This window comes from Scaptodrosophila lebanonensis, unplaced genomic scaffold (genome assembly GCF_003285725.1).
Source record: "Scaptodrosophila lebanonensis strain 11010-0011.00,11010-0021.00 unplaced genomic scaffold, SlebRS2 tig00000024-arrow-pilon, whole genome shotgun sequence".
Taxonomy (NCBI): Eukaryota; Metazoa; Arthropoda; class Insecta; order Diptera; family Drosophilidae; genus Scaptodrosophila; species Scaptodrosophila lebanonensis.
The window spans coordinates 23,096,160-23,116,841 of record NW_022060538.1 but is presented as its reverse complement, the minus strand read 5'-3'; the positions used below and the strand labels follow the sequence as shown (position 1 = coordinate 23,116,841).

At 41.0% G+C, this 20,682-nt stretch overlaps 5 protein-coding genes across 7 annotated transcripts; 3 read left to right on the top strand and 2 right to left on the bottom strand.

Moving 5' to 3' along the window:
- Positions 1-7,060: 7,060 nt before the first annotated feature.
- On the bottom strand, positions 7,061-8,007 carry LOC115621839 (histone H1). 2 transcript variants are annotated; one of them, XM_030515650.1, is made up of 2 exons: positions 7,552-8,003; positions 7,061-7,491 (listed from the first exon to the last, which is right to left on the bottom strand). In XM_030515650.1, the coding sequence occupies exons 1-2, from the start codon at positions 7,939-7,941 to the stop codon at positions 7,141-7,143; spliced, it is 741 nt and encodes a 246-aa protein (XP_030371510.1). In that variant the 5' UTR covers positions 7,942-8,003; the 3' UTR covers positions 7,061-7,140. The 2 variants fall into 2 exon arrangements, with proteins under 2 accessions (XP_030371510.1, XP_030371511.1); XM_030515651.1 differs by having other exon boundaries at positions 7,361-7,487; positions 7,552-8,007.
- A 418-nt stretch (positions 8,008-8,425) lies between these two features.
- On the top strand, positions 8,426-10,238 carry LOC115621838 (tenascin). The gene is made up of 5 exons (XM_030515649.1): positions 8,426-8,641; positions 8,695-8,837; positions 8,892-9,171; positions 9,231-9,539; positions 9,850-10,238. The coding sequence occupies exons 1-5, from the start codon at positions 8,476-8,478 to the stop codon at positions 10,062-10,064; spliced, it is 1,113 nt and encodes a 370-aa protein (XP_030371509.1). The 5' UTR covers positions 8,426-8,475; the 3' UTR covers positions 10,065-10,238.
- Positions 10,239-10,743: 505 nt separating this feature from the next.
- Positions 10,744-13,800, bottom strand: LOC115621837 (V-type proton ATPase subunit B). Its single transcript, XM_030515648.1, has 4 exons — positions 13,682-13,800; positions 13,456-13,590; positions 11,349-12,610; positions 10,744-11,284 (listed from the first exon to the last, which is right to left on the bottom strand). Exons 2-4 carry the CDS (start codon positions 13,526-13,528, stop codon positions 11,147-11,149), a joined length of 1,473 nt encoding a protein of 490 aa, XP_030371508.1. The 5' UTR covers positions 13,529-13,590; positions 13,682-13,800; the 3' UTR covers positions 10,744-11,146.
- A 169-nt stretch (positions 13,801-13,969) lies between these two features.
- LOC115620790 (sorting nexin-12) lies at positions 13,970-15,685 on the top strand. Its single transcript, XM_030514210.1, has 3 exons — positions 13,970-14,455; positions 14,676-14,771; positions 14,837-15,685. The coding sequence occupies exons 1-3, from the start codon at positions 14,279-14,281 to the stop codon at positions 15,065-15,067; spliced, it is 504 nt and encodes a 167-aa protein (XP_030370070.1). The 5' UTR covers positions 13,970-14,278; the 3' UTR covers positions 15,068-15,685.
- Positions 15,686-16,547: 862 nt separating this feature from the next.
- Positions 16,548-18,957, top strand: LOC115620915 (CCR4-NOT transcription complex subunit 10). 2 transcript variants are annotated; one of them, XM_030514412.1, is made up of 6 exons: positions 16,548-16,667; positions 16,737-17,513; positions 17,579-17,903; positions 17,967-18,058; positions 18,125-18,454; positions 18,528-18,957. In XM_030514412.1, the coding sequence occupies exons 1-6, from the start codon at positions 16,579-16,581 to the stop codon at positions 18,865-18,867; spliced, it is 1,953 nt and encodes a 650-aa protein (XP_030370272.1). In that variant the 5' UTR covers positions 16,548-16,578; the 3' UTR covers positions 18,868-18,957. The 2 variants fall into 2 exon arrangements, with proteins under 2 accessions (XP_030370272.1, XP_030370271.1); XM_030514411.1 differs by having other exon boundaries at positions 17,576-17,903.
- Positions 18,958-20,682: the final 1,725 nt, after the last annotated feature.

Here is a 20,682-nt window from a genome sequence, read left to right as displayed (position 1 = left end):
GCATACCTAATGAACTTAATGTGTTATTAATATATGTACATGTGTTGTCTCATTGTGTCTGCCGCTGATGCTTCTGCATGTGTCAATCTCTTAAGTGACAAATAATGAACAACACTTAGGCAGTGAGAAGTACATGGCACTTACCTATGTATATAGGTTGCCTTGGAGCTCCTTCTGGCACACCTGGCAGATGCTTACGGGCAACTTCGTAATCTGTTTAATGTAATTTGCAATTTATATCAAGCTATTGAAATTTAATTTAGCGCTAAAGGAGCGCAAACAAAAAGTGGCAACAAAAACCACAACAACAAAAAGTTCTAAGATCCACATACGTGTACATACAAAATTACATGAGAGGCTTCCGCTTCCGTTTTAGGTTGCTGCACACATCGGAAGTCATTAGAGGGCACATGGATTTTCATTTCTTATTTTTTATTTTTCACTCGGTACACCTTTTAATACATTTTAAGGAAAACTTTCTGCCGCAATACATGGCATTGGGCACTCACACACAAAGAAACAGACACATCCATATAGACACAAGAAGCACTTCAGTTGCATGTGCCTCACATCGTTTTATGTGTGACTAGATGAGTGAGTGCCTCGTGTATCAAAATATATTATGAACGTGATTTATTCATGGCAGCGCGCACAACGTATGCAAATTTCGACATGTAACTGCAATTCGAGGCGCATTTACATACGCACACACACTCCTCAAGAAAGCCAAGTGTATCATATAGCATACTTATGGACGCGTCATACAATATTTTATGGCAAATCTTTGGCCCAATACATTGGACCACCTGCACCCCTGGCAACATTTCGACAAGCCTCTAAAACATTCGACAAAATGAATGAGTTTCTTCTGCAGTAAAAAATTGTTCAATACACTTTTGCCTAGTACACGAAGTTATTATTTATTTGCCATACTTATCAAAATTTATAAAATGATGTATGCTACAGAAAACTTGTTGCCACATTGTTTTTGCTTGTTCTCAATTTTTTAAAATCTTCCAATTCATTATTGGTGATGTAGAATCCTGAAATGCACTTTTGAAAATATTGCACATTTCTTGCCATGAAAATGAAAATCTATTGAAGATGTTTGCAGGGATACAGAGATACATCCACAACATGTTGTTGGTATAGGAAACACAGTCGCTCCATATCATGTTCGCATCATCTACGGGTATCGGTTAGCTCACAGATTCTCTTGCTCGCATGCATGCTAAATTTATATCACCAATGCCACACTCCCGCACTGCGCAAGCCTCCTGTCAGATAAGCAAGTTTATGTAGCAAGTTAGAGCGCGCAATTTGCAATTTTATGGGCGCCTCTTGCTGCACCGCCGGCAGTAGTTATGAAAAGTAACTCTGCAATCAAAATTATGGTAATTTGCAAGCTCAAGTTGTGCCTTTTTGAGTGCATTCTCGCAGTTAATCCACTTAGGCGCATATTTAGGTCCAACGATGGCATTTGCAGCTGCAATCATACGTTATTCCTCCATACGGGTATACCATATATACATGTTCTTTGTAATGGCTTTAACATTGCAACAGTCCACCAGATCCCATACAATTTATTACTTGTAGGTGCTGAACATGAATAAAGGGGATAAAAAAGTGTGGCGATTGTCGCACAAACCTATAAATAGTATATCACGTATGCGCTGCATTAAACTCAAATTGCTGGTTGTATTTTGTATGTTTGATATACTTGTATTAAATAGCAAACGAAATCGAGCAAGTTCGCTTTGTCTGAGTCGAAGCTGTAATGCCCTTCATATGATATCGCTGTTTGTCCCATGCACTCCCCAATATATTTATTCATTGTTATTTGTAAAAGGTAAAGGGTTTGATTATATGTGGCTTACAGCCTTTTCATTATATCATCAAGAAGAACATTTATATTTCTATTTTAGTTGCAATTTTCGCGCATTTTTCCTTTAAAAAGTGTAATGAAATTGACCATTTTGGTCACATTTTAGCCGGTATAACTTATGACAATGTATGTATATATAAAATATATAAAAACATGTCGAAATATGTGGACCACAGACACCAATGAATATGGCACATAGCAGCGACAACTGGGTCGAAATAAAAATTTTAAAATTGAAAGTAAAACAAATTTTGCGACTGGTACAAGAACAAAGAAATGGTGGACTTGCATAAAAACGACAAAGATTCCCGCACAGCAATAAAAATAAAAGAAGAAATTTGTTAAATAAATATTCATGGTAAGCCACTTTTTGTTAACACCGTCGTCCCAAACAGTTTTATGTTTGCGTTGACTTTTGTACCACGACTCTATATCTTTTGTGTGTGTGTGTGTGTGTATGTGTATGTGTGTGTGTGTGTGTGTGTGTGTGTGTGTGTGTGTGTGTGTGTGGGTATGTGTGGATAGCCCAAAAGGTAATTGAATTAAGCGACATCACAAAAAACGTACATAAAAGAAACAATAACAATGTAATACAAGCAGGCTGTGGAAAATAAAATAAATTAAGGACTTTAAATATGCAAATGCAAAGTCGTTGGGCAGCAAACGCTTTATGGTGCAGCAGTTCAGTAAAAAAACTTATTAGCCTACTGACATACAAAAGGGGCACAATTATTGGCACCCTTTGTTAAAGTTCTCAATATCTAATATAAGCCTTTAGAATGAAAATAAAGACATTGCTTTGCATAAACACGATGCTTCCTGTAGTTTGGCAGTGCTTGTGTTTGTGTGTCTCTATTTACTTGGCTATTACGAGAAAACTTTTTTCCAATCGATGCCGCATAAAATCAAATAACAATTAAGAACAGGGATGGCCAGCAATGTTCCCGAAATCAACGGCGTTCCACATGTGTTTGTGTGTGTGGCAGTATCTAAGGGCATTTAATGTCAAACACATTCACTCGCACACAGATACAAACACAACCACACATTTATTTGTGCCCAGTATTGGCATTTGTGCTTATCCAGCAAGATGATACCAAACAACAAGTCAAACGCAAAATTCTTTTCCGTACGAGAATTTGCTGCTGCTCTTAGCTTTTACTTTCACTTGCTTCTGGGCCATATTATCCATTTATTTGTGTCTGCCGTTGTACTGACAACGTATCCATAGCGATGTGTTTATGTGTTTATTTAGTGGGTCTGGCTGCTCCTTTTGCCAACGAGCACCCCAATCAAGCTTTTGGCGTCAGACGGTGCGTCGCTCACATTTAGCTAGCCGATTTGTTTAATGCTGTATCCAGCTATAGAAGTAAGGCAGACGAGAGTAAGAAATTTATAAAATAACTTTCCTAAGCCAGTTTCGCGTTGGGTCAAATGGCTGCCGGGCAGACCGTTCACACAGGACAGTCCGAGCCGCCAGACTGCCATCGTGTCGGCTTCCTTCGTGCGTTGGCTTTGTGATTTATTCAGCTAAGCTGTCCCAAATCCAAACAATGCTCGAAATCCTTCACACAAATTACAACGAGTGTATTTGAGTATGTGTGTTGGTGGGCGGTGACTGTTTCTGTTGCTGACCAATCCTGCTGCAGGCTATATGCCTGGCTTATCAAAACAAAACTATTCCTTTCTTTAGACCTTCAACCATCGCTCAGTCGACACTTCAACTTAATTTGTAAGTCAGCGCAGTCAGTTAGTCAAGTAAAAGTGTCTGACTTTAATGTCCCACGTCATATTGAATGAGACGCACGAGTGGACAGGAATGGCCTTCAGCGAGGTGACAGTTGCTTGACACATGCCCTGGGCGGAAACTGAACCTGGGATCTTGAAACCACAAGTTGAAGTAAACATATTGCAGAAAATTGTGCCAAGCAACAAACATGTTCAAGTGAGCCATTAAATGAATGGCTTGATATTTAAAAGCACACCCGAAAAAGGCGTCTGGTTGGGCTTAGGGCATTAAATTTTTACTGCTAATGAGTTAATTATTTGATTTAAGGGCTGGTTTTTGCTGGCTTCTATTTATGTAGCGTTCTCAAACATGCACGCATTAATTATAAACCCAGTGAGATGGTTTCACAGGCCACATAAGAGGTTGGAATAAAAAAAAAAAAAGTGGAGAAGCTGCAGTCGGGTTTCCCGACATTGAAATACTCTGTACATATAGTATGTAAGTGTAGTAAACAATTGTTTATAAATTTTACCTCCGTTGGTATTCGAACTGACGTAAGGCGTGTATAACTGCACACCAACAATGCATGTCTGTGCGTGTCTGTGTGTATGTCTCGTGTGCCTGTGCAAAACAGTAACAACAACAACAGCTGCGGACACTGGAGGGATGTTCCCTAATACAAATTTTCTGCGTATTCACATAAGGCATCTTGGAATCAAATTTGGTGTCCCTAGGTCTCAAAGTCTTTGAGATATAGGTGATTACACGAACGGAAAATCGGGAAAACCCCCATAGAGGGGAAGTGGGGGGAAAATCAATAAAATAAAACGAACTTTTTACTATTTGCCAATATTTTCAATAGGCCTTTAACTATAATTGTTAATGTATTGATCTGAAATCTTTAAATACATCTGCCCAAGAATTTAGACTCAATTTAATAATTAGTAATTATTGTCGCCATAGAAATGTTGCTAAGAACCTTACGTTATAATATAAATAAATAATAAGTAATAGGCATATTTAGTAAATACATTTATTTATAAAGCAAATTACGATCACACCTCGTTTGTGCGTATACGCATTTAATCAGCCACCAAGAATACCTCACCAACAATGGCAGCACCGTTGTATATTGTTGGCATTCTAAGCTGATTGCGGCTTTTATGGTGGCCACCCACCCAGCCGGAGAAACCACCTCCGTCTTGGCTGAGCAGCGCGAATGCTCAAGTCCTTAGAATATGCGGATACTGCGCCACTAAGCCGACTCGCGCTACCGCCAGGCAGGCGTGTGTGTTAAAGAGCTGGCTGACTGGGATGTTGTCGCTCATTAAAATTCACATTCAGCCATTTTGTAAATATTAGCAAACATTAACAAACATCGCGAGTTCATTAATCGTGCGCACTCCAAAGGATTTTGCGGCTGCAAGTTCTAACAGCCATTCACACCTGTTCTGTTGAGCTAAGTTGTGATTAGTGGTGCGGTGGTGCGGTGGCGCAGAGGTACACAGATGCGGCTTTGGCATAGTGCCAACTGCTTCATCGTTTATCCAAACTGTAAGCGTGGACAGTTGGCAAACAGCAAAGATGCCGCCAATGCCGCATAAATCGAGCAAACCCCATCGCGTACAAAGGGACGTCGCAAGGGATTGCTACGAGTGTGTGGAGGTGGGGTTGGGGCTGGGACCGTGAGTTGCCGACTCAAGTGATGCGCAACATTTTGACCATGACCATGAACTTTTTTTTATATTTTACTCGCATGCTTTGTAGTTGCTGCAGCTTATTTACGGCTTACGTTGATGAGCAGGCGCGACTGCTTATGTTTGCGTGTGTGTGGGTGTGGGTTGTGGGTGTGGTATATTTGCAACTCGACGTCGCTGTGTGCTTGATTTACTAATGACGGTCTAGTGGAGGCGAGCAGACAAACGTCTCGAAATGAGCGCTCATATGCACAAACACATACACAATCACATACAGAAATGCATGGAAGTATTTAAACGAACGGGCACTTAAGACCACGCTAGTCGTGATGTTGCCCATCAACGTCTGAAGGAGGCGACGGCATCTCTGACAGGCTGTCGGAACGCCCGCAGCGTTACTGTGGCGCCGCAAGATTGCTGCAAGATTTTTATCTTCGTTCTCTGCTTGTGGCTCCTGCTGCCATTGTCAGCGCTTAGCCTTCCGACAATTGTAGCAGCCTTGCCACAAGGACTGCGAGCGAGCATGTACTCGTATATTGTGTTACAATTTAAAGTCGCTTAAACAGGTTTCAGAATTAAGTAATTTGGACACATCCTCATGAACAAGTATACGTATAAGATGCAGCACAGCTTTGATTGCATGTGCAAAAAGTTTTATCGAGTCGAGCAACTTCTTGCAGCGCGTAGAATAACGAAAATTCCGCTAGTCGGGCGCCCTGGACGTTGGATTTATGCTGGCGTCAACGATCAAATTGGTAACTTCATTTAGAACTCATTAAAAAGTTTGGCATAATTGCATAAATTTGCAAAGTCAATGGAAACTTGCAACTGCTCTGCTCTTGGGAGAAGAAAATAGTTCAAAAGAGGGCGGAAGGCAGTGAAAATTCAGTGCGATGAGACACTTAGCATGGCTGACAAAAGGTAGATGGAAATTGCACAGCTATTTATTCAGCTGTAAGCCAAATTTATGGCATTAAAGCACAGCTTGGCATCTTTTCTCTTTTTGCAAGGTTCTGTAACAATATAGCTCCTTAACGAATGTAATAATGGAGTAAATTATGTATGAATCGAAGCATTCATTTTTAAACACACCTAAATATATTTAAAGCATTTGGAAAGTGCAAATATATCTTAAACTCCTGAAAGTGTCCTATTTATAGAAGCTGGAAGCCACTTTCTATGCATTTTGCACTACACATTTTCTTTTCATACACATATCACCTCTCCTCAACTTCCTGGCTAATGAAATGGTAACGAAAATTATTGTTAGCCATTGACTGATGAAGAAAAATGTTACGCTTTCACATACACACGCACAAAACTGTTTCTGAATGACGTAGGAGGCAGAGAGAGAGAGAGAGAGAGAGAGAGAGAGATATGAAGAGCGCAAACAGCGCTCCAGCCTAGCAGTCTGTTAACGCGGTCCATTAACAGCAGTCCGACAACAGCTTGGTGCGCAACGCTGTTATGCGAATTAACAGCGCCATTTTGAGGTCATAACGAAGACTACATTATATGGGTAGAATTTTGATCAGCGTGACGAAATGAACCCAAATCGCGGTGTCCACCTGTCTGTTGCGATCACTACTTCTCCTTTCCTTTCTTCAGTTCTGCTTTTAACGGACACAGATTATATATCAATCAACCAACAAAGTCAATAAGTTCACTATTTCATGCAGCTTCCATAAAACACATTATATATTCGTTAAATGTTTACAAGAAATAAATAAATTATGATAAACACACAAATGTTTTCAAACATATAAAATATTCATAAAAATGATTACAAGAAATAAATAAATGTTGGTAAACATAAGTGCGTTGAGAGACTATGAATCTTCATCGCTTAGGACAGGTTTGCCGGCTATTAATTTTTTCAGCGACTTGCGTGACATCTTACTCTTGCTCATGGGCTGAGCCAAGGTGCCGATCGACTTGCGAGGTTTATTTGTGGGATGTGATTTACCTCCACCTTGAGCGGATTTACTTCCGGTGTTCTCATTCGCGGCCTTCGCCTTTTTGGAGCTGGCACCATTCTCTTTTTTTTTCTTTGGCTGCTTCGGTGTCGCGGTTTCATTTTCGCCTTCAATCAATCTTTTTGCAAGAGCATCCTGAGCTGCAGCTCCGGCAATGGCCTTGGCGCTGGTACTATCTCCCGGCTTAGTCTTCTTTTTGACTGGCTTTGAATTGCAAAGGAAAGAATAAAAGACAGAAGATAAAAGTAGTTACAACTCGCTTGCCTCTTTTGTCATCCGCTCAGCCTTTGTCGAAGACTTTACTGTAGTTTTTACTATTTTATTGTCTTTTTTAGCCTGGGCCTTGGCTTTTTTCTTCTCTGCGTGGGCTTTCATTTTCTCGATAGACTTTATGGTCTTTTTGTGCTCCGTCGACAATTTAAAGGAGTTCTTCACACGCTCCACCTGCCCAGCCTCAACAGCTTGTTTGAGCAACTTCAGTATAGATGCTCGTTGCCGTTTTTCGTTGGCCACTTCGTGACCATTTGCCTTCATATACTTCATTATAGCCGCAACCGACGAACCGGTACGTTCATTAAGTAATGCAATCGCGTTCAAAACCTTTTGCGAGCCACTTGGTTGTTTTACAATTGCAGGCTCTTCTACTGATGCCATATTGAATTAAAAACGGAAGACAAACAAAAATTATACAAATGGTACATCTGGATACCAACAGAAGACTGAACACTTAACCTTTTATTAAGTGACTGCTTTGCCATAAGGCGTAAGATTACTGTTATACACTCAGAAAAACGGGTAACTATTTCAAAATAGAATCTGAAATAAAAACGAAATTCTATGGAATTCGAAAGCTTAACATTCTGGAAAAATTCTTTAGGCTACAATTCTTGACATTAAGGCACAATATCATTTGAGTGTAATACTAATAGTACATACATATGTACATATTTAAAGATCAATTCCAATGACTTTATCGTAAGCTCGGCATTCTTCAGTGCATTCACAGAAGGAGGGAGAGTGAAATAGAGAAGAAATGATACTTTGTTAGTCGCGATATAAAAACGGTAATCGGTGTCTACTTGCGTCGCCAATTTCTGGTCTTGGCTGCAGAAGGAACTATAAAGGAAGCAGCAGCCAAAATTTAAATAGTTCAAATTTCCACTCAATCAATGCATATCGTACATATGTATGTGCATATGCTCGCATTTGAAATACATATATATAACCTATAAACTTAAAATGCATATCCCACAACTCCACGGAAAATTTACAAAACCCGGAGGTGGCTTTTGGAACATCGGTAGTCTGCTGATGCTGTCCTGCCTGGTCTTTATTTGCGGCGCAAGCGCCGATGGTGAGTTTCTCGTATTAGAAGTGGTTTGATTAAGTCCATCAAATCCTCTGCAGACCTGTTAGAGCTCAGCTGCACTACGAATGCGCATTGTGCCCAATTCGAGCTGTCTAACGTGAGTCGTTCCCATTGTGAGGAATCGCGCTGTATTTGCACGACGTGGAATAGCAGCCTGGAACATGTGGACTGCCAGCCCAGGGTGAGTGGCATTGAAGGTTGTAGTCTGGCGATCACTTTATAAATTCGAATGCAGGACCACAAACTCAGTAACATTATTGGTGGCCCGTGCCCCTGCAGCCAGAGTCATGCCGAGTGTGATTCAGATAAGCAGCAATGCTACTGTGCCCCAAACTATATACCTAGCGAGGATCGACGTCGCTGCCTACCTCGAAGCGTGCCTCTGGACGCGCACTGTGAGTCAGACCGACAATGTCAGGAGATGAATCCGTTTGCCTTTTGTCAGACGGGACAGCATCGCTGCCTCTGCCGACAAGAATTCGAGAACCATAATGGCAAATGCCTACACAGACTAGGTAAGTAGTCGAATACTCGGCTTAGTATTCCTGATTCCCGCTTCGGCTTCTCTACATAGCGACGAACTGTACGGCGGACAAGGACTGTGGCAATTGCGGCTCCGCGTTCTGTATGCTCGGCTTGAAAAAGTGCGTGTGTTCTCCCAACTTTGTGCAAAACCAAAAAATGAACAAGTGCGTACCGGGCGCTGCTTTTGGAGCAACCTGTGAACGCAGTGCCGTCTGCCAATTGCTCCTTGGAGCTGGCGGTCAGTGCCGCGAAAACCGTTGCGGATGTCGCGTGCAGTACTATGCCAAAAAACGACCGGAAACAGACCTAACAAATGACCTGAGTGCAGAGGAACGCATTATGTGCCAACCAATTGTGGGTAAGTAGTCGAAAAGGTGCTTGTACAGCAACTTATCCTTTATATAGCTTTGGTATGCATTGAGGTATAATCTCTATGTATATTTACAAAATATTATTATATTATATTATGCAAATATATTGGGAACTGCTCTTTGATTGTTCTTGCAACAATTCCAATAACTAATCTTATAAATTCTTCTTTTTGCTTTTGGAAATGTAAAATAATGCCTAAAAATATACTTGGCCCAAATTTGACTACATACATACATATATTATTCTTATATTATTTCTAATATAAGTATATTTTATTATTAATTAATCGCTTGCAGCCTATGGCTCGTATTGCCGCAACGACAGCGATTGCCAACAGGAGCTATTGACTCCTTCGCCAATGCGATGCAAGATGGGCGAGTGCCACTGCAACAATAACTACAAAACGCTGGATAATGTGGAGTGTGTGATGATCAGTGAAGCAATAGATGTGGCTGTGAGTCGCTGGACTTGGATCCTCGCTATATTGCCGCTTGTCAACGCTTACCATTGACTTGGAATAACAAGGATATTTGAGTGCGAAGAAGGTACACAAGGAGTTGATCTCTCCCTCAATAAGTTGAACTTGGAAAATCACGGAAAATGAAACGAAATGAAATGAAAGTTGTTTTTTTAACATCATTGTGTGGTTTATTAAATTTTCTATAATTTTTACATATACACGAAATACTTTGTTTTAATATAATAGTTAAACACTTGCTGTTTTGTTGTTGATACTGTTACTGAATATCAATTTGAAGCCTTTTTCATGTACACATCAAATAAATTTCAACGATACGTATAGTTAACATTCACTTTAGACGAAAACAAACAATATTTTAATTTTAGGTAATTAATAGTTTAAAACGTGTTGCATTTGAAATATTTTTGCACTTAATATTTCATTTTTAGTTTATTTGGTGCTGTACAAAGTCTGATACATTTTCGTGTAGCGTCGGCGATGCGGGCAGGATGGGAGTGCGGCGGCTAATACTATAACTTTTGTAGTAGCTGCTGGTGTTAAAACTGAACGCGGAACATTTAACGTTAGCCGAAGAGCAAAGGAGACAGAAGTAACAAAACATTAATTATTCTTTTTTGGAATGCTACGATTTTATGCAAACAAAGAGAACTAAATATAAAACAAACCATTTTGAAGAGCATACTTAAAACATAACAAAAAAGATGTAATCTTTAACAAAAAGGCGATCAATTTGACAACAAATTTAATAAGTTTATGTGGGGAATACGACATATAGGCTGAACCATTCAATTACATATAGTATTTATTTACATTAGAGGATTTGATAAGCATTTTTTGCTCGTTTTACGTTATGTTTTCGAACTTGAACTAGTTATTGTATAGGTTGTGCTTGGCCAACGCATAGGACCTCTCTATGTATTCCCAATTCAATTTTAAACGTACATATATATTTTATATGAATGTTGGTATGTATTGTAGTTTATGTATAGATATTTATACGCGTACACAGCGGGATATTGCAAAGGGAGGCACGCTGCATGCTGTGCCAGCTTAAAGTATGTTGTATGAACAAAATTTTGGACAAAAATCAAAAACAGAACAATAAAAAGAATCTAATGGCGCGAGTCCCTAGGATAGAATTCAGCCAAAATGGAGGCCGGAATACGCTTAAGCATCTCCTTGGGGAAGATACGCAGTAACTGCCAGCCAATGTCCAAGGATTCGAAAACGGTGCGGTTCTCGTAGTTACCCTAAAAGTAGATGAAATGAACGATTAGCATGTAATTTAGCACTTTCAACATTAAGATCACTCACCTGCGAGATGAAGTTTTTCTCGAACTTCGTCAAGAATTCCAAGTACAACAGATCGTCAGGCGTCAAGGCCTCTTCACCAACCACAGCCTTCATGGCTTGCACATCCTTGCCGATGGCGTAACAAGCGTACAGCTGATTGGACACATCGGAGTGATCTTTGCGGGTCATGCCCTCGCCGATGGCAGACTTCATTAGACGCGACAACGACGGCAGCACGTTAACTGGTGGATAGATCTGTCTGTTGTGTAACTGACGATCGACATAGATTTGGCCCTCAGTAATATAACCTGTCAAATCAGGAATTGGATGGGTGATATCGTCGTTGGGCATAGTAAGAATGGGGATTTGTGTAATGGAGCCATTACGACCCTCGACACGACCGGCGCGCTCATAGATTGTAGCTAAATCAGTGTACATATAACCGGGGAAACCACGGCGACCAGGCACCTCTTCACGGGCAGCGGACACCTCACGCAAAGCCTCGGCGTATGAGGACATGTCGGTCAGAATGACCAACACGTGCTTCTCGCACTGGTAGGCCAAGAACTCGGCCGCAGTCAAAGCCAGACGTGGTGTGATGATGCGCTCAATGGTCGGATCGTTGGCCAAGTTCAAGAACAAGCACACGTTCTCCATAGAACCATTTTCCTCGAAATCTTGTTTGAAGAAACGAGCTGTCTCCATGTTAACACCCATAGCGGCAAACACAATGGCGAAGTTATCGGTGTGATCATCCAAAACGGACTTTCCAGGCAGCTTAACCAAACCGGCTTGACGACAAATTTGGGCGGCAATTTCGTTGTGTGGTAGACCAGCAGCGGAGAAAATGGGAATCTTTTGACCACGCGCAATCGAGTTCATGACGTCGATAGCAGAGATGCCAGTCTGGATCATTTCCTCGGGATAGATACGTGACCAGGGATTAATGGGTTGGCCCTGAATGTCCAAGAAATCTTCGGCCAAAATTGGGGGACCTTTGTCGATAGGCTTGCCGGAGCCGTTGAAGACGCGACCCAACATATCCTCGGACACGGGTGTGCGCAAAATGTCGCCAGTAAACTCGCAAAGCGTGTTTTTCGCATCAATGCCGGAGGTGCCCTCAAACACCTGGACGACGGCCTTAGATCCACTCACCTCAAGCACCTGGCCGGAGCGTACGGTGCCATCATTAAGACGCAGCTGCACGATTTCTGCGAATTTTGGAAACTTCACGTCATCGAGAATGACTAGAGGACCATTGACTCCGGACACGGTCTTGTAAGCTATAAACGAATAAAAAGACGGCGTTATTTATTAAAAGGGTTCGAAAAAAACCAATGTAAAACAAAAAGTTATCTGCCTTATCCAATTTGTAAATGCAGTTTACATAAAACAAAATTGTAGTTCCTCATATGAATACTGCTATAACAATTCAAATAAGAATCTGATAAGACAAACAATTGAAAAGTGGTTGGGGAGTTATGTCAGCTGACTTACTCATTACTATTTTTTGTGGGTGCAAAAGACAACATAATAGCTCGTGGTTGCAATTTACTATCCCATACCATTAAACCCTGTATATAATTAGTATGTAACTACAAAAATGACTTGATTGAACAAGTGCTTTAAAAAACATAAAATATTAGTATACTAATTTTCTTATTTAATTATTACATTTTATCGCCACTATTAAACATTTTAGCCAAGTTTAGTTTAAACCCCACTTGCGCTTTTTTAAACACATTTCACACACTGCACGTCGATTCGCAAGTCAGGTGCCACAGCAAGAGCGAACAGCTGAGCCGACAGTCATGTGACGGTGAAAATTTTTCATAAAATCCACTTTACCCAATTTTTCACTGTTCATAGAGCAACTACCTTAAACCAGGGCGTGGGAATTTAAAGCCGACATTATTCGCAGCTATAAATTGATTAAATTCGATTTGTAAGCCCACGGAGTGGGTGGCAAAATTCGCTGCCAAAAATTATATTGATTTTCTGTGTTGTGTCTCACACCCGATTCGTGCAAACTGTCATGGCGGCGGGAGCCCGACTGTTTGTCTGCTCCAGCAGAAAATATCAAAACTTTAACAAATTTAATGCATTTTCACTGTTCTGGCATACTTACTTAAACGGGGCTGCGAAATGAAGTCCCGTGAAACTGCAAGGACATGTTCCCTAGTTGCTTGATGGGCGTTCATTTTGCACAATGAATTTTCTTGCCTCTCCTCGCTACCTTGAAAAGTGCACAGCAAATTTCGAGCTGCAAAGAAAATTGGCTTAGTTTTGTCTGCACTTTCATTTCTTATTAGTTTAACTAATTCAATCAAGTTTTGTGCCTTTGGAAAACATACAATTTTTCAGTTTCAAATAATACTGAGCGACACACACGCAAAATTTTGGCCTGCGACGTCGTTGCGAGTACGAAGAAAAATCACTCTGTTCTGTTCACTGGCAGTCAGTGTGTAAAATGTTGTGACGTCACGTGCCATCACATGACTTATTGCGTTTGGGCATTTTTTGTTTCGATGTTGTGCAGCACTGCTCTTTGTTCCAGAGCAACTCTGCAAAGTATATTGTCGTAGTGTATTTTTTAGGCACTTTTTGGTATTTAACAAATTATTGGATTACACATAGAAAGTTTTTTTAAACTAATCATTGAATCTTTATTTGGTTATAAACTACACGCCGATACAAGAAAGATTCAATAGTTATTGAGTGTACATGCGGTGCAAAAGTTGAGCCAATTGCGGCCGAAATTATTGAAGTTTCTCGAACGCAGCCAACCGCCCGCATAGCATAAAAAAGCAACAACAACTGCAGCACACAAAGACAACGCATCGACCACGACAACGAAGCAAACCCGTTTGCGTGTGGTTTTTGTCTGTTTTCATTGCAGCATTACCGCATTTCGTGCCACAAAAAGGGGCGTTGTGTAGATCTGCAACAGTATGATGGTTGAGTCCGACGGTACCGCCGACGCCACACGCCGTTTGAATGTGAAGAAACAAACGCTGGACGATGCGTACGCCGTGCCCGCCAACTTCCTTGAGATCGATGTGGTCAATCCACTGACCAACATGGCGGCAGGCAAGAAACGTTACACTGAGTATGAAGTGCGCATGAGGGTGAGTAGAAGGGGATTCAGGTCCAGCTATGTAAAACTTATTGATAAACTTTATGTGTGCGAGTACCCTGCGTGTATGTATGCATATACATTAGTCACTAGAGTGCTGTTTGAGTCATGCGCTGATACGGAGCTTAGCGTAGATCGTATGAATGAACGATGAATGCGGGCTTATCTTACAAGCATACATTTTAATGTTGTTTAAACGCCTCTTCACACAGACAAATTTGCCGGTATTCAAAGTGAAGGAATCGAGCGTGCGGCGCCGCTACAGTGACTTTGAGTGGTTGAGAAATGAACTGGAACGGGACAGCAAGGTATGTATAATTGAAGACCCGCTGGCCTAAGCCAATAAATAAATTTAAAATTGGATAACACATAGATCGTGGTGCCGCCCTTGCCGGGTAAGGCCTGGAAACGGCAAATGCCATTTCGAGGAGACGAGGGCATATTTGATGAGAACTTCATTGAGGAGCGACGGAAGGGACTTGAGGCGTTTATTAACAAGATTGCCGGACATCCGTTGGCCCAAAACGAGCGATGCCTACATATGTTCTTGCAAGAGAGTGGGATCGACAAAAACTACGTGCCTGGCAAGATACGCAACACATAAACCGTGGGCGTGGCTAGAGGGGCAACAACAGCAAATGCAATGAAGCAAAGATGAAAAAAGAACTTGAACGAACAAAAGCGTTACAAAAACTGTTAGGGATACCAACTCATGTGTATGTGTGCTTAGCAAGTTGATTAGGAGATATAGAAGAAAAATGAAAAGGAATCTGTTTATTTGGCAAGGAGAGCTGCTCAGTTAATGTTGAGAGCGTGTAGTTCAAAAGTATGTGCGAAGTTTTTAATGCTAAATTCAAGTTTATATGCAATGGTATACATCCAATATATACAATACATATATATATATATTTACCTAATAATGTAAATAATTATATAAACGCTATATTAATAGACGTCTCATAAAATCAACCAGGAAGCAGGGCAGAGCACATGTCGGCCAACCGCTCAGAATTTGTCACCCCCACCCTAGGTAAAATTCATATTGGTCTACGTGTGAAATTTGATTTATTGTTTTGTTTAAGAATATCACCAACAACAAACAGTAAAATGGAGTACGGGTTTCCTACAAAGGAAAAGAATAGCCGTTGCTTCTGAAAAGATTTTCAAATATTTTAGTGAATAATATTGTACTTCGAATCAAATTAAAGTAATTCCATATTCATCCACAAGTATTTCACTAACTACCCACATGTGTCCATCAACACCCGAACAAATATTTTTGGTATTACGACTGCGGAAAACAAAACGAAAAATATGTTTTTTTTGAGTTGTATATGTATGTGAAAATTAATAAAATTTTACAAGAAAAATCGAATTAAAGATACACCGGCTTAATATTTTAAGCGAATAGATCTTGGCGAAGAATACAAAAAATGTTCACTTACATCTATACCAAACAAAAACAACTCTCCTGCACTGCCAACTAAAAACAGCACGGCAACCAGTGAGCTTACATCGGCTTGGATCGGTAGGGAAGAGCCCCGTGTTCCCCTCGGGGGAACATACATATATTATTTAAAGAAATACTGGGAATATTCTTGTGGTATAGCAATTTTGAATCTATCAATCGTTTACTTAACAGTCATAAGAAAACCATATTTTGGGGGGAAAAATTCAACATTTTGTTTCGTTTATAATTTGAATTTTTAGCCATTTTGCTTTTATTACTGTAATAATAATCGCACAACACTAGAGCAACAATATTGAAGACGAGGGAAGAAATTATCATTAGTGGTATTCCTGCATTGATTTGTAAATGTGTCATCAACTTTTGAAATATATATGTATATCGATTGATTTTATTGAAGTGCTGTAAGCATTTTCCACAACTGTTTTGACTCCACGGAAGAAATCAACTGACGCAAATAGAGCTATTTGTTCACTATAATATCAGTCATAAAATAGATAATCTCATTTTATACATTTATTATTACACATCTTTAATGGTTTCGTCTTATTAAATGGTCGCCAAGAACAATCGATACTCTCGATAACTATACCGATACTCTGGCAGCGCCACCACTGTCAGTGTTTTTTGTTTTTTTTATTGTTGGCATGGGTTCCGCGGATTCTCCCACCAAAACTCAAGCCAACGAAGATGAGAATTACAATATACTTTGCCACGCCCACGAACAGTTCAGCAAGTAAGCATACTTAACGATAATCCACCGCAGCATTTGCATTTTAAAACGTGCTATCCGATTTGCTTCTAGTGGCGAGTATGACCGCTGCTTGGAGCTGATGCAGCAGCTGGAATCAACGGAGGAAAGCAGTGGTTCTATTCTGCGGCATAATCGAGCCGTGGTTCATTACTACAAAAGTGGCTGCACGGAGCATGCGGCGTTGCTAAAGGAGCTGGAGGAACTCGACCCTGATCCATCGCCCAGCTTATCAAGCACTGAAGGACTGTCGTTGAAGCACAGTGGAAGTGGAGCCACAGTGGCACGCTATAACAAGTCAGTAATCTATTACCACCGTCATATGTATGCTACAGCGCTGGAGAAGCTAGCGCCACTGGTAAACCGACTGGATGCGCTAGAGAAACACATGGCTGCTCTGACGGCAACGCTACAGCTGCAATTGCTACTGGCCACCAACCAGCTGAACCGCGCCGAGGCCTTTCTGGACTATTTGCAGAGGAAGTTGAACTTTGTGTCCAGTGTGCCAAGCATTAGCAGCAACAGTGGTGCTTCCCCCAGTGTTGATGAGACGGCGACGACAACAGCACAAACATCTTCCACCGTGGCTACACCTGCAACGTCCCCGGATTCAGCCATGGCTCCAGCTGTGCGCTTAGGTGGGGACGTTAGCGGCACTTTGCAACTACTGCAGCTGCTGACGCACGTGCTTAATCGCAAACCTGTGGTCGTACCCGAGGACGGGACTCCCCAGTTTGCAGCACTAAAGGCGCATCAGTACTACATAATGAAGGACTTTCAGATGGCTGCCAAGCAACTTATGCGCATCAATAACGACTGCAGCCAGTCAGGGTGAGTTCGATAGAATACTTATTTGTGTATAAGGATAACTAAGCGTAGCTAATCCTCGACAGCAGCGTGATGACACAGCTAAGTACGTGTATTGCCAACAATATGGGCGTCATTCATTTGCGTGTGAGACACTATGCATTGGCCGCCAAGTTCTTCCAAAACGCTCTCACATTTGATAAGCAGTTAGCGTCCAATTTGCGTCAGTCGACGCTGCAGACAATGAGCTCAGCACGTTCCTGCGAAATCTTGTACAATCTAGGCATTTCGATGCTGCATTTGCGCCGTCCGAAGGAGGCCTTTCAATGTTTTCTGGTGCCGGTCAAGCTATATCACAGCAACCCACGACTGTGGTTTCGCATGGCCGAGGCGTGCATCATGGAACATGAGGAGGTAAATGGCTGAGTTCTCGCATTTTTAGGTACACTTACTGAGAAATAACTGTTTTGTTTCCAGAAGCTCTTAGTGGAGGAACGAGAATCGCTCAACGATGTCGCTTCCTCGGCAGCGACATCGTTTGCATTTGGATCCTCATCCAAATCATATGGGTATTTTTTAATATTTTTTAAAAAACCTAAAAAAAAAAACATCGAATAATGAAATTAATTCTTTAGTGCCCAATCTGCCGCAGTTCCCGAGCCAACACTGGAGTTTGCCGCACTGTGTCTACGTAGCGCCCTAACGCTGACGCTGCACTATAAAACAAGTTTTCACATAGCACCGTCACAGGAGGAAATGTTGGACGAAAGGCCTCATTGGCGCCAAGTGCAAGACAATAATTTCTGCAACCCATCGAAACCCATATCCCTTGAATCGCTCGAAAACATGCTGGCGGCGATTTATGCAGCTTATAGTTTTGTCTCGCTACGCTTGGGTGATCACGTCACAGCCTTGGAAATGGCCGATGAGCTGCTAAAGACCGACCGTCTCTCCGACGCGCATAAGTACATAGAACGCCAAGCGGGCGCATTTACCCAACTTTATTCGTTACAATAATATCCGTTGTCCATCTTACAGATTACTTGGCCATATGTATGCCGGAGAGGCGCTAATGTACATGGATAAGCCCGCCGATGCACGCGACCATCTGGAACCGACGTTCGTAAGCACCCTAAATGCCTTCGATTTTGAGACGCGAGATTGGCAAGTAAAGTCATTGGACGCTGCGCAGCAAGTGGTGCGATACAATCTGGCCGTTGCCATGACCTTACAAAATGATTTTAAAGCTGCAAAAAGCCTTCTTATTTCATTGACCCACTCGATTGTGACAGCAAAGGCTCTGTCCCTGCGGCGTTATATAGACGCCAAGCTCAGTTCCGGCATTGGAACAGGAGCTGCAAATACCCTAAAAAGTTAAACATTTGTATAAATACGTTACTACTTATGAAGTGAAATTCGTTACAATGAAATGCATCGGAGCAGATTGTAAATACATATTGAGAAAGCATTGACTGTGCATTTTTCTTCAGCTTAGTCTGGAAGTTGAGCCCAAGAATAATTTCATTTTTTCTTTTTGCTTTCTGAATTCCATTCGCAATCTTACGCAAGAACGTTTTCGATTATGTATTTATATTCCTTTAACCACGTTTTGTTCATTGAACAAGAAACAATAAATACTACTGGCTGTAACAATATCTTCTGGTAGGGTTTCCAATTATTAAAAAATGTTTTTTCTTTAATTTTTTAATACCTATAATTCGTGAATTTTAATATTTTCAATGAACTTGTCTAATCATTGGAGAAAAGATGACGGGTTATTTAAATAAAACACCTCAGAAATTCGGAGTCGTTATTAGAAATGATTTTTAATCTGATACATACGTTTCCTTTTCCGGCAATTATTATTAATTCGTATTCTTCTCGTACTCATTGCTGATGCTTAGAATTTTCTTATGAATCAATTCCTTTAGGTTTTTTGCAAAAATGAAGTCCGTATGAGAAAAGTCTTTTTTGTCGACGTGAAAAACCTTACTATTTGGTAAACTCTTGTCTAATAAAAGGACATCTTTCTCGTTAGCTAACCCATCGTTGCTGCTATAGTATAGATTGACAGCCGCTTTTGGATTTACGTTAAGCAAGTTATATTCCGGCGGCTCCCGCTGGCCATACATCTCCCAATTTCTTTTGTGGAAGTCGTAGCGTCTGAATTTTTCCGAATTATGGAGTTGGATAAAATGTTTGATCTGTCGGGTGGATATGCCTGCCGGATGAGTTTCAGCTATTATTGGTACCAATGACTGCGAAAAAGCACTAATCAATATCCAAAACAAGTGAGTTTAATATAAAATACAACTTACTCTGTCCGTGTTGCTTGAGGTCTGACTGCCATCATAGAATAAAACTAGGAAGCATAAGGTTCTGATTAGCTTTATTGCGCAGAGAGATGAAACTACTTTGGCCACTATCTTTATTGACGGCAAGAACTCAAGGTCCGGTATTAGCAACAGGGCTTCTTTTACCAAAAATGATTTCAGGAAAATTGATTCCATATTGCCACAAAAAGCGATGGGCGCTAGAAGATGAGAGGTTTTGATTTTTTTACTAAATTTCGGATGCATTGAAAGCATAACCAAGAACACTGTAGTGCCCTGCGAATGACCAACATAATGTAAAGACTTTTGCCCGGTTCTTGACAGCACATAATCTATCTCAGTGGGTATATCAATTGCGCCAATTTCATGCCATGAGAACCTCCAAAAGAATGGAAGATTTGGGTTGAGGTGACTATGTTTCCGCGCATATTTATTTCCACGTGCATTTCCCAGCCAAACGTCGAAGCATGCATCAGCGAGCTCAAAGGGTAGCCCCTTTTCAGATAGCACCCAGCCGTCAGAAGAGCTGTGTAGACCGTGTTGTAAAAAGAAAACAGGCCTTGCACCACTGTTTAGATTCTTTTCGCATCGTGGCGAGTAAGGGACGCGAAAAAAGCTAATGATGTAGCCATCACATGTCAAAATTTCGTGCCTCTCTGCTGGATAGTTATAGAACAATATGAAGTCGGTCTATTCAGAGGACCACAAGTACAATTATACATTTTGCAATTCACAGCTTTCAGATGACTTACAGTAATTCGAAAGCCGAAAATATTTCCCACACCTAATAAAATTAGTTGGACCCGTAGGATATCCGTTTTTACACTGTAGCGTCGAAGTAAGCAAATCATGTACCAATA